The sequence below is a fragment of the Typopeltis vanoorti genome, chromosome 2 (genome assembly GCF_054136105.1).
Source record: "Typopeltis vanoorti isolate ZY-2024b chromosome 2, IOZ_Tvanoo_1.0, whole genome shotgun sequence".
NCBI lineage: Eukaryota > Metazoa > Arthropoda > Arachnida > Uropygi > Thelyphonidae > Typopeltis > Typopeltis vanoorti.
This window is the reverse complement of record NC_143550.1, coordinates 87,397,694-87,411,789: the sequence shown is the minus strand read 5'-3', so window position 1 is coordinate 87,411,789 and position 14,096 is coordinate 87,397,694. Positions and strand designations below refer to the sequence as shown.

The 14,096-nt window shown below is 35.5% G+C and overlaps 1 protein-coding gene across 1 annotated transcript in view; it reads right to left on the bottom strand.

The window, feature by feature from the left end:
• The window catches only part of LOC150109229 (uncharacterized), a 262,055-nt gene that overhangs the window by 82,950 nt on the left and 165,009 nt on the right, over positions 1-14,096 (bottom strand). Inside the window, exon 7 of the mRNA XM_090401900.1 lies at positions 10,063-10,223. Within this exon, the coding sequence (XP_090258026.1) occupies positions 10,063-10,223 (161 nt within the window). The remainder of the gene's footprint in view (positions 1-10,062; positions 10,224-14,096) is intronic.

Genomic DNA, 14,096 nt, shown 5'->3' with positions numbered 1-14,096 from the left:
AAGGCATTTGAGAGAATACCACATGGGACTCTGTTATGCAAATTAGAACAAATGGGGATGGATATGACATGGTTAAGTGGATAACAGGGTTGCTGCTGGACAGATATCAAAAAGTTGTATATGGAGGGACAGAACTGAGTCAAAAACAGGTGACTAGTGATGTGCTGCAAGGTTCTGTGCTGGGGTCACTGTTGTTTAATTTGTACATAAATAACCTGAAAGGAAATATTCAGCTGTTTGCTGATGCGAAATTAGGTAGAGTAATAGTTAATCAAGGCAGTGTGGAGAGCTTGCAGGACAATTTAAATAGGCTGTCAGTATGGGCAAAAGATAATGGATTTCAGTTTAATGTGGAGAAATGTAAAACTATGCATTTCAGGACCAATAAATTATAAGCCATGTATCACACTGACAGGAAATAGATAAAGCTAGAGATATAGGGGTGGTGGTAGACAGAAAATTAAAGTTTAGAGGACATTTTGCTAAGCTAGCTCATAAAATTACTTGGCTATTGAAGGACACATCAACAAGTAGAGATAAGTTGTTATTCCTCTTTATAAGGCCTCGATATGCCCACATCTAGATTTCCGTGCTCAAATCTGGTCTTCTGGGTTTCTTGGGGGATGAGGAAGTGGTGAAAAAGATTCAGAGTCAAGTGACCAAGATGGTGAGTGGCCTTCGGAATGTTCCCTTGAGGATAGATTGAAGGCATGTGGATTGCGTAAGTTGGTTGATAGGAGAATAATAGGGTATATGATAGAAACATTTAAGTTGCTTAAAGAGTTTTATAGGATAAATGCAGGGGAAATGTTTCAGCACTTGGCTGGAGGGGCCAGAACAAGGGGTCATCCCTGGAAGTGGAATAAAGTGTGGTTAGTAGGGGGTTTGAGGACTAAATTTTTTGCTTGGAGAGTTGTGAATGAGTGGAATGGGTTGCCAGAGTCAGTTGCGAGTGCTTTGTCTGTTAATGGGTTCAAAGAGAGGTATGATAGATTGTGTGGGTAGATTGGGTCTCCTGCGATGAGTCTTCGGGCCCCATGGAGGTGCCCGTACAATAATAATAATAATACTCGTTGACAGTGATATCTCCACACTGATTCAGGATACAAGAACATACAGGGGATTTAAAAGAAAGTGATCAGCACTTAGTTTTAAGCAAGATAAAAATTGGTGTCACAGTGAAAAGAATAATGTGGAATTATTATTATTAACAAAAGACTCATACAACTTACACAGCTTCCAGGAAAGGCTATTGTTATCACTTAATACTATGAAAAAACCTAATCCACCTTAATCTGGTAATAACCACCATATCAACTGATATGTCTCAGTCTCTTGATCCCTATCTTCTATCTATTAGACTTTGCAAATTGCAGTTGCTCAATCTGAACCTTAGTCAATTGATCTTATCCTGTATTTCTTCATCCTTTTGAAAACCAGGTGAAAAAAATCAAAATCTGTGCACAGTAAAGTAACCCAAATGTGGTGTGGCCAAACCTTTATACAAGCGATAACAATCCATACTTATAAAGTTCATCATGGCATCATTGCCATATGCTATGCTGTCCTCAGTTATTATTACGAGGGTTGTTTGAAAAGTTTGGTAAAAAAATAAATTAAACATTTTGTGCTTTTAAGGAACTTCAGGCCAAATCAATCCACCGAGAACTCGGTCTTCCTCTTGGTCTCTTTCTTGTCATCTTGGCATCAGACACCTGTTTTGCTGATCTTTCTTCACCCATTCTATTTAAGTATCCATACCACTTTAGATTAGCTCTGCCGATTTATTCTTGAATACTAATTATGTCAAATTCCTTTCTAATATCTTCATTTTTAATATGATTTTGCCATTGATGCTACTGGTTCACCCAACTAATTTTTCTAGGAACTTTTATCTGTGAGCTCTAGTCTTTGATCAAGTGCTTTATTTCTAACCCAATTCTCAGATCCATAACTTAAAACTGGTTTGAACACTGTCTTCTTTACTGCTAGTTTGGTGTTTTGGCTAATTTCTCTCTTATTCCACATAAATTTATTCAGTTGGCTGGCACCATACCAATTTTGCTTATTCTGTTGTCTTTTCCAGATTTAACCTGCCATCTTCACAAAAAATTGCTTAAATAGCTGAAATATTTTACTTGTTATATAGGATCTCCATTCAGAATGCAGCTGAAGTTTTCTATTTCCTGCCTATTTTCAGAATTTTTGTCTTTTTATTGTTAATTTTCATGCCAAATTTGTTACAGCTGTTATTCAATTTAGTTAGTGAATCCTGGAAATTGCAATAGATGTGTTTAGGAGTACATCATGCATAAAGCAAAAACCTATGTTTGAAATCTTCAATTCTAATATCGTGCTTGATGCCACTTTCTTTCATAATGTGATCCATATAGATGATAAATAAGAGTGGAGATAACGTGCATCCTTGTCTTGCACCTGATTTTACATTGCACCATCTTCATGTATTTCCTTCAATTACTAACTGTTGACTGACAACTTAAATATAGACTATGAGGGTTGTTTGAAAAGTTTGGTAAAAAAATAAGTTAAACATATTTTTTTGGAAAAAAATCAGCTTTATTTTTCAACATAGTCTCTATCGAGGTCTACACATTTGGTCCAGCAAGTTTCCAATTTTTTCATCCCATCTAAAAAGTCGGATTTGTCAAATTGTACAAAATAGTCATTGATAGTCTTGATGACATCCTTGTTCGAAGAAAATTTTTTCCCACTGAGCCAAATTTTTAAGTTTGGGAACAAGAAGTCACACAAGGGCCAAGTCTGAGAATACGGTGGATGTAGAACCAATTCGAACCTCAATTCTTGCAATTTTGCCTTTGCGACGGCTAATATGTGGGATGGTGCATTATCTTTTAAATGGTCTAACACTGACGCATAATAGACTCCTGTTATTGTCTTACCTTTTTCCAAATAGTCTATCATGATAATTCCTTGGGAATCCCAAAAAACAGTGGCCATTCGGTTCTCTTTCATCGGGCACTGTCCACTGTTTTTGACTGCTTCTTGGACTCAGGTGTATGTGTAGTGGTGGATCAAAGTTTCGTCTACAGTCACGAATCGACATAAAAAATCCTGAAAATTGTGATTAAACATCACTAAAAACCACACTGAAATGTCTTTTCACATGAATTTTTGATCGACAGTCAACAATCACGGCACACAGTTTTTTCATGTGCAGGATATTATACACCCGTTCAGTTGAGATGCCTACAATCTCAGCAGTTTCATGCACTTTCACTTGGCGGTCTTCCATAATGATACCACGTATTTTGTCAATCATTTCCTTCATAATGACCTCAGTCGGATGTCCAGAGTATGCCTCATCTTCGATGAACTTATGACCATGTTTAAACTCATTTATCCAAAAATAAATAGTCTTTAATGCTGGTGCAGAGTCCCATGAACTGCATCTAACTCGGCTTTGATCTGCACGGCTGTCCACTTCTTCAAATAAGTGTTTTATCACAGCGTGAAACTAGTTTTTCTTAATTTTTATGAAAAATGCGAAAACATGGTCATTTTAAATGTTTGCCTAACAAGAACTATGCGTCGCACGTGGCTAAAATTTTGCCAGGGGGTCATGAAAAAGACGATATGTGCCGACACTGGTATGAATGAACGAATTGTATCGCCGTCTGTTTGAAATTTACCAAACTTTTCAAACAACCATCCTATATAGGGTATCTCCGTGGAGTTAGAAGACTCATCATGGAAGAACCCATTATTCACACAATATCTATCATACTGTTCCTTAAATGCATTCACTGACAAAGTACTCACAACCACTCTGGCATATCCATTAGCTACATTCACACCCTCCAAGCATAAACTCTAGTCCTAACTCCTCTGCTAACCATATTATTGTATAATTTCCAAAGGTGATGACCCCCTCGTTCTCTCCCTTCCTGCCATGTACTAAAAAAAAAAAGTCTTCAGTGTCGATCCTTTCAAACCTCCTGAATAACTTATATGCTTTAATCATGTCTCCTCTCATTCACACATCGATTCACACAGTGAGCATCTGCAGATTTGCCACAATCTTTGCCATTCACCTCTGGATCCTCTCCACCACTTCTTCACCTAAACAGAATCCAGGTGACTGGATCTGTGCACAGTATTCCAGTGTGGCCTTATAAAGGGGAACAATAACTTTCCTATCTCTGCTTTTTAGTGTATTCTTCAAGAATTACATAATCTGATGTGCTGCTTTGGCTATCTTTGCAAATTGTTCCCTAAACTTCAACTTCCTGTCCACAATCATCCCTAAATCACTAGGGATAATTGTGAACATAATCGTTCCTATGTATCTAGCCTCATCAGTTTCATCAATATAGTGTAAAGCATGAGGCATCTTCTGCCCAAAGTGCATCACCTTATACTTGGCAACATTAAACTGGTAGAAATTTACCTTTGCCCATTCCACCTGTCTATTTAAGTCAATCTGCAGGATTTACCCATAAAATTATGAAATTCACATTGCCTTCATTTAATATCACTCTTCCCAGTTTTATATCATCAGCAAATAACTGAATATTTCCTGTTAAATGATTTCCTATATTACTGATGTACAAAGTAAACAACAGAGGACCAAGTACTGAGCCCTGTGGTACACAATTAGTCACCTGCCTTCTCTTGGACTCAACTCCTCCAGCCAGCCTCACCTGATTCATATTCATCAAATTTGCTCCAATTTATGCAAAGATTTTATATGGAATTCTATTAAATTATTATTATTATTAACATCTTACCTCTATGGAGGTAAGATGTTAATAATAAAAATCTATTTAGGTCCTTCTGTAAGGCCATAACATCTGCTCTCTACAAACTGAACAACAGTGGCCCAATACAGTCTGTGGCACACCACTAGTGACCTCCTCCTTCGGGATGCTGCACCCACCCATATACAACTTTCGGATACCTGACAGCCAGTCACCGATCCAATTCATTAATGTGTTATCCAATCCCATTTCTTTCAGTTTATTTAACAGCTTATCATGTGGCAGTCTATCAAACACATTTGCAAAATCTAAGTATACCACAGTATATGCATCTTCCTTTCTATGACATTTGTTACCTTGTTATAGTACATAAGTAATTAGTAAAAAGATGATCTCGCTTCATCAAACCCATGTTGACAACTGCAGAGGATACTGCTATTATCAACCCATTTCTGTAAACCAGTTCATACCAATCTCTCCAGTACCTTAACCACTACTCTTGATATAGAGATTGGTCTATAATTTGCAGCCCACAGCTTTATCACCATCTTTATTCAGTGGAACAATTTTACATTCTTTCTACTATCTTGGAACCAGTGCTGTTGTAAATGCTACTGACAATTCCCTGGAACATTTCCTTAAGACACACGGTGATATGTCATAAAAATCCTATCACTTATTGACATCAAGCTTATTTATTTCCTCATATACCTCCTGCTTACTCACAATTATGCCATCCTCTCCTATGTCCTCTACACTTGAGTTTTTCATTATTTTGTCCTGATGAGGATAAAACACCCTTATAAATTTTTACTGAATACTTCAACAATGTCTTATGCAGGAGTTACCATTCTACCATTTTCATCCATTAACATCATCCTACCATAATCATTCTTCTTTCTACTTGCTGCATATCTGAAAAACTCTGTAGAGTTTTCTTGATCTGATTTGCTAAATCTACTCATATTGCAGTTTTGCTGTTCATTCCAACCGAGTCACATTACTGGCCTGCTCTTTATGCTCCTCATGCAATTGACTGCTGTGTTTATTCATCTTGTGCTGCCTCTAAAGTATCCTCTTCATCCAAATTTCATACTTTATCCCTTTATTCATCGATTTGACACCTACTTTATTCAGTCTTTTGAACTTCAGAATACATTCGCACACTTATGTTGTTAAATATCTCTTAGTTCCCATTCAGCATTTATCTCCCATCTGCTCAACACCTCATTCCATGCTATAGCTCCAAGATGTCTCCTAAGTTTTTCATATTCATCAGCCTTGTCATTCCATATATTCTTTTCTCACAGAAGTATTCATATGGCTAGCCACAATCCAGGTGATCACTTTCTGATCACTCTCAGGAGGGAAGTGTGAAATGCCACTCACAATCACATTCTCTGATGAAATGATCAGATAAAAAACTCTCAATCCTCTTATACCCTCCTTTACACACTGGCTAAGATAGTTGTCTATTAAGAATGAAAGAAATTCATTTTTCTTATTCACAAATGCTATTTCTTCAATTCAATCTATACTGTCATAATTAAAATCACCCATAACAATCACCCTTCCCTTGTTTGCTAACCTTGTTAATCACCCTCCGCATTCCCTAGCCTTTAGTAGCATCCAAGTAAATATCTCTTTCTGTCAATCTACACCTCGCACCATACTGACTGAAAACCACTGCCACTATCTACTGCCACTCCACTTTCTTCAGACATAATTCACCTTCTATCATCAACAGCATTCACCCCCCCCTCCTTCCCTTCTTGTCCTTTGAATGTTTTCCATGAGGATATAATTCTTTTCCAGCCATATTTCACAAATGCTTTTGCAAAGTCAAGCAGTAGTAGCCATTTCCTTTATCCAATTCCATTGTTACTTTATTATAAAATGTAAGCAAATTACTACAAAACCTTCCATTCACAAAACCATGTTTCCCCTTATAGGTATCATATTCCTGTCCACTTAGTCTGAATTCTGTCTTTTACCAATTTCTCCAATATCTTAACCACCACACCTGAGATAATGATTGGTCTATAATTTGCTACTTCTGTCATAGAGCTTCCTTTATGCAGTGGGACTATTTTGTCCTCTTTCCATTCCATTGGCACCTTGTATTGAGGTTAAAATTAAACAGCTGGTATGAGAAGCTGATAATTCTCTTGCACATTTGCGTAATACATGAGCTAATGTGCCATCTACTCTCATAGCTGTGTTCATACTGAGGTTGGCTCTGCAGTATTCTAAGTATATTATCTACTGTGTAACATGGTGGATGACTTCCTCTCTTCAGATTTCCTCATCAATGCCAAACTTTTGCAGGTCTCTATACTTTCATCAATACTCTTCTTTCTACACTTAAATGATTTTTATCTAATTTATCTCACATCCTGTACATAGAAATTTTACTAATGACAGTATTCCTCTTCAGTTAGTATATTATTATTACTATTAACATCTAATCTCCACGGAGTCAGAGTCTCATCGTGGGAGGTGCACACACTATTGCATACAATGCTCATCCAACTGTGCTTTAAACTGATTCAATGTGTCTACATTCACAACACACTCAGGCAATGCATTCCACTCAGCAACTACTTTCCATGCAAAGAGCCTGCTCCTCACTCCTGTACTCACACCCTCCTTATACAGTTTCCAGTAATGGACTCTTGTTCTACCTGCCCTGAATCCCCCTCCCATTCTATGAAAAATCTCTTTCATGTCAACCTGATAAAACCCCTGACTAGCTTCTATGTCTCAATCATATCCCCTGTCTTCCTCCTATTCACGAAGCTTTGCAACTTACATTCTCTCAATCTGTCCTCATACTCCACATTCCAAAGACCACTGACTACCTTTGTAAATCTTCCCTGGACCCTTTCCAACATATTCACATCACCGTGAAAACCTGGCAACCAAATCTGTGCACCATAATCCATATGAGGCCTGATTAAGGACTTATACAATAGCATCATAACCTCTCTACTTCTGCATGTCAAGGTCCTCTGCATCAATGCCATTATCCGATGCGACGTCTTCACAACTTGTTCAATGTGGTCCCTGAATTTCAGGTCCTTGTCCATTATCATTACTAGATCTCTCATCTCCTCTACTTCCTTTAAAGTTTCCCCACCAAGTGTATACTTTGCATCCCATCACTGCTTACTAAATCTCAAAACCTTACACTTTACAACATTGAACTGACAGTTCCACTTACCTGCCCATTCATGCAATCTATTCAAGTCTGCTTGTAATGTCATAACATCCGTTTGACTCTGAATTGCTCTCCCCAGTTTTGCATCATCTGCAATCACTAGTTGACTCCATTCCAATATCATTAACATACAAATTGAACAACAATGGCCCTAAAACTGAACCCTGCGGCACACCACTAGTGACCTTTCTCTTTTGGGATTCTGCACTCCTATATAGAACTTTCTGATACCTATCTGACAGCCAGTCACTGATCCAACTCAGAAGTCTGTTATTCAATCCCATCTGTTCAATTTATTTTAGAGCTTGTCATGTGGCATTCTATCAAAAGCCTTTTCAAAATCCAAGTACACCACTGTATATTCATCTCTCCTGTCCAAGGTATTTGTCACCTTATTATAGTACATAAGTAAGTTGGTGAAACATGATCTCCCTTTAACAAACCCATGCTAATAACCACAGAGATTATGCTGTTATCAATCCATTTCTGTATCCTTCCTCTCACCAATCTCTCCAGTACCTTCACTACAACTCCAGATATACAGACCGGCCTATAATTTGAAGCTACAGCTTTTTCACCACCTTTATGCAGTGAAACAATTTTACCCTCTTTCCATTCCCTTGGAACCTGTGCTGTTGCACAGTGGAAGGCAAGAACCATGCTATATGTTAGGCAAGAATCATGTAAATTTATTTTTAGAAAGAACATTAAATTACTAGTTTCATACAATGTGTATATCTTCAGATTGAATAAAAATAGTGGAAGAGGTATTAACACAGAGAGAGAGATTTCTAAATTAATAATTGTTATACTTAAAAAGAACATAAGCCAGATGTTGAATATCACATTGAATTGTCAGACATATGTATTGTATACTAATTTTTAAGATCTTCATTACTTATGTAATGAAGATTGTAAATTTTAAGAAACTTATCAGGAATAGGACCAGAGTTCCAATACTACCAAAACACACAGTTCTGTTTTATTTCTCACAAGATCTGATTTCAGTTTCCTTTAATTTGTGATAATACCCAATTCAGGCAAAATCAGATTTCTCTTCTTGGGCTGACTTGCACCTCTAGCCTTTATTAGCACAAACACATCAAATTCATAAGCCTGCTCAGTTCAAAAAATATTCATGTACTTTTTTTTACTTAAACCAGTACTACTCATCTGGGCAATTACCAAACTCTATATAATTCTCATTCCACCTGACCTTAGAATAACATTCTAACATTTTTGGTGGTGGTGTGCTAAAAAATTCTCTAAAACACTTGATACTATCCAGAAAAGGACAATCCCATTAATGGATAATTCCTCTCTTGTAGACTTCCAGTCTGTTCTCAAAGGTTAAAGGCATATATATAGATGTTCCGTTTCTGCCTTATTACTTTTCTCTAAGTCTTTTTATGGCACAATTCTGACAAACTGGTCACCAATCATTTCCTGACTTTCTTTTAAATTTGTAAAATCAAATGCAGCATCCTGAACAACATCATAATAAACAGGCCAACTTCAAACTTATCAAATCATTCCATATACAGTTACATATGGACCAGACTTCACAATGTTTTTTCCAAAGGGCTATAAGCTCCAGCTTTTAAGAAACTTATCAAACTCCTTCTTGCAATATGACAACGCTCACTTTTTCTCCTCAGTCACCTGCTTACATATGGCACAGAGATGATATAGGTTTTATAATTTTTCATGTGTGGAGTTATTATTATTATTATTATTACGTGCCACCGCCAGTGAGTCCAAAGACTCATTGAGGGAGGGCACCTACTCTACAACTCTCCATCTCCGCTGCATCATCTACTCCAACACCATCTACTGCCCACCATCACCACCACAAGTATTTTCACAATCACAGATATCCATGCCCATGATGGGATTCAAACCTGCAGCCTTTTGGCTGGAGAGTGAATACGCTAACCACTCGGCCAACCAGGCTGGTTAGTTGATTTAAAGAAGTTGATTGAAAAAAAATCAATTTCATTAATAAAAATCATAAAAATTAAAAAAGTAGTTCAAATCAGATGTAGTTTGCTCACTTTAATTAATTAATCACTACAAAATGTTTCATTTCAGTTTTAAATTTACCTAAAGAGACTACTTAAGTCATTCTTTAGAGTTTCAGTTTTCAATCTATCAGTTTCATGTTCATGTACACAAGTTTCTTTTATTGCTGCAATAAGAGTCTCCTCTTTGGAATTCTTCAGTGTGTTCAGCTGCTCCTCCTGAACTTTTCGTATTACTTCACTCTAATTATTATAATATAATGAAATTTTTATTTAGAGTAGAGTATATTTACAATTCTAAATCTATAAATTGTAGATTTATAATTCTAAATCTACATTTGTAGATTTAGAATTATGAATAATGCTTGAATCCAAAATTATCCAGATCAATTCTAAATCTGCATTTGTTATGACAGATATTTTAAACCTATTACTTATAATCTGATTTTATAATTTTATTTAAACACTATAAACTTGCAGTACGTTTTCAATAGATCTGTAAAAATAAGGACACATGCACATGTGTTCACAGAAACATTGATTGCAAATAGGTTAGGCTTTATCTTAGACTAAGTGTTGTAGTACTACTATCTGCAGCAAAGTATCATTGTATGATATGAAACATTCAAAGAAGAAATGTCAGAAACTTAGATTTTACTATACCTTTGGAGATGGATAAATGGAAAAACTTACACAAATGTAAATCTGAGCAATATCAAATTTTCGATACATAGTATTCTTTAAAATAATCAGAAGAAATCACAACTTCAGGGCCTCTGATTAACACCAAAACATGGGATTTTAAGAAACAAATGAACATAACTGCAGACTGTTCTTTTTCCTGGTGGATGGCAATCATGTCTAAGCTTCAAACACAAAATTAGAAAACTCCTGATGAGGAAAAATTTATTGACCCAGAAAGAAGCTGTTAATCATAAGGACAAGACTGCTTTTTTATCAAGTGCTCAATCTTAATGCAGTTCACATTTGAAATGCAGAAGGATTTTTGGAACCAAGTATGCAAACTAGTTAATCAATTTGGTCATTCAAAGTGAAATCAACAGGGGACTGAAGTTTTGTGAATTTTGATTTTCATGAGAGCTAGTCATTTTGTCACCCTAAACTCTAGATGGATTTTTTCCCTGTCACCCTATTAATTATAGTGGCCATTTTTATAAGGCAGAACAATGGAATTTTCCCAATTTCAGAGGGTTGTAAAATTAATCTTATTTTATTAATCTTATCACATCTTATTTTCGGACTGTATTATTTATGATTTTTTATTGCCATTTTCAAGGATATGTACTTTTTTTTTTTTTAAATTTCTTATTTGCATTTTTCAGATAAACTAATTTTTTTTTCAAGGTAGCGGCCACCTGCAGGTGTCCCATCATTTTATACTCAAGTTTCTACAAGTTTCGTTTTTTTTTTTGTGTGTGTGTGTGTGTTTTATGAATACATATAGTTGAATATATGTATGTACAAATTATCTTGATTGAAGTGCTTCATCTATAAAAATAATTACCTCAAATTTTGCAAACGAATAAAAATGCCTGAACTTGAAGCCTAAAAAAAGTTGTGTGTGTGTGGGGGGGGGGCCTAATTAAATATTTGAAATTTTTATGAAATATACTTGATATGTGACTATAAGACAACTTGATCCCATTCTGTTATTTTCATCCAGTAAGCCTAGAAAGCATTTTGAAAATGAATAAAACTGCAACTTTTTTTTTTGTTGTTGTTGTATCTTTCTGCATATTTAATAATTCACTTATTATTATACAAATATCCTTCACTGAGTCAGATGACTCATTGTGGGAGCCCCACAATGATGGCATACATATTCCATCATTCACACAATACCTACCATACCTCTCCTTAAACTCATTCACCAGAGCATACACACAATTACCTCTGGCAATACATTCCAGTTAATTCACCACTATCCAAGCAAAATATCTCGTCTGCACATTCTTACGTACCACATTCTTTCATAATTCCAGTGGTGATTCCTAGTTCTTTCCTTGCTTGTTATGTACTTAAAATGTTTTTTTGGATTAATCTTATAGAACCCCTTCAGTACCTTATAAGTAAATATCACTTCTCTTTTCTGCATATTAACTAAACTTAGCAATCGACACGGAGTATTCCATAAACTTGTCATCACTTGTCTCTTCATCACTTCTCCATCCTCTCATCACTAAAACGCCCAAGCGATAAATCTGTGCACAGAAGTCAAGATGTGGCCATATCCTGCTAACCTTATAAAGAAGGATAATAACCTCCTATCTCTACTTGTCAATGTGTTCTTCAGTGTCCGAGTCATCTTTTGGACAACTTTGCAACTTTTGCAATATGTCCTCTGAACTTATCTTTGTAATTGTCCTCTGAAAGAATGGGAGCAATTTTGCTTTTTAGCGACATATCAAGAGTACAAGAAAATCTCGTTAAAGTGATTAATTAATCCATCAATTAATGCATGCAATGCAAAGTTGCATTAAGTGAATATAATAATTCATCTCAGCATAAATATGGAAAAAAATTACAGTATAAGCTATATTAGAGAATAAAATCATCACAGTTAATAAAAATCAATTGCTTAAATTTTTATTTAATGTCTAAACATTTGACTGAGCTACTTTTTTTACAAAAAAAATTAAATAAAGATGTTTGAATTGTGCTCGACTTTTTCATCTTGTCATGCAATTTACGATAGATTTATCAAGAATTTGGCAGACTTTGAAGCTTTGTTCCATATCAGAATCAGCATCAAACAAAATTTCTTTAGCATACTCAATGTGGTTAAAAAACTAGCTCAAGTTCTTTTGCAGTTAGCTTCTTAGTCATAACATTCTCTTCTTGTTCGCACTCCTTATCATCTTTTTCTTCATATGTATGCTGTTCTTCTAGTTGAAGGAAACCATTCTCACTTAACTGTTCTGAATGGGAATCAAGCAAGTTTCTCACATCTTCATTATCCAGTTCATTAAATCCAATTCTTTTCCAATTGTGCTGATTTCTTCAATAATGTTGTATCTCGGATTTTGCACATGATAAAACTAACATAGGCTTGAGTTTAAAGTCACCTTCTGCATTGCTTCCTAACGAAAGCATAAGACAATCTTTAGATACTTTGTATCCTGGCTGAGATGCTTCAGTTTTCACTAGAAAAGTTTTTGTTGCCATACGGTTTCAAAAGAGATCAATTTCGTTAATGGTGAATATTTGTCGATCGTCATAATCACCCTACTGAATTATGCTTTGCAATTCATCAGGAAACTTGGCTGCAGAATCTTTATCAGCACTGGCAGATTCCCCAGTTACTCTTACATTATGCAGTCCAGTTCGATTTTTAAAATAGACAAATCATCATAAACTCACAGTAAAGTTTTCACATTCCTCTTGAAATTTGGTCTCTTTCAGTGAGGTAAAAATATTGAGTAATTTTGCCTGAATATTTCCTGTATTAAGAGGTATTCTTTTTTGGTTATAATCCTCAATCCAGAGTGATAGAAGACACTCCATCTCGATCGTTAAATGGCTTCTATTTCGGGTGATCTGCATGCTTAAAGAAGCAGTAGTAACTTTTTCTTGTTCTTTGTATTCTTTGCTCTTATTTAATATAGTCCAAATTGTAGACTCGCTATATCCCAGGTCTTGCACAATCATTGTATTACTAGCGCCACTTTCATGTCTCTTAATGACTTCCAGCTTTTCTGTTCGCTGCAGATTGGAGAGAAAAAATTTTGCATAATGTAAAATTTCGCAAAACATAAAAAAAATTGCATTAACTGATTAATCACTTGCTTAAAACGGGAAATAGTATCATTTCACTTAATTGCACTAACTGATTATCATGCATATCGAATTTGCATTCATCAAGGTTTTCCTGTATCTCATAAAAAATTCAAATTTTTATTTAGTTTCCCAGATAAACTTTTTTGGGGGCTTCAAATTCAGCCATTTTTAATTTTTTTTTTTCCCCATATAATAAACACTTCAAACAACATGATTTTGGGCATAAATATTCCACTACACATATTCATTAAACGCAAAAAAATCAGATTTGTAGATGCAACAAAAAAGCTTACTACAAAATGGGAAAAAGAGCACAGA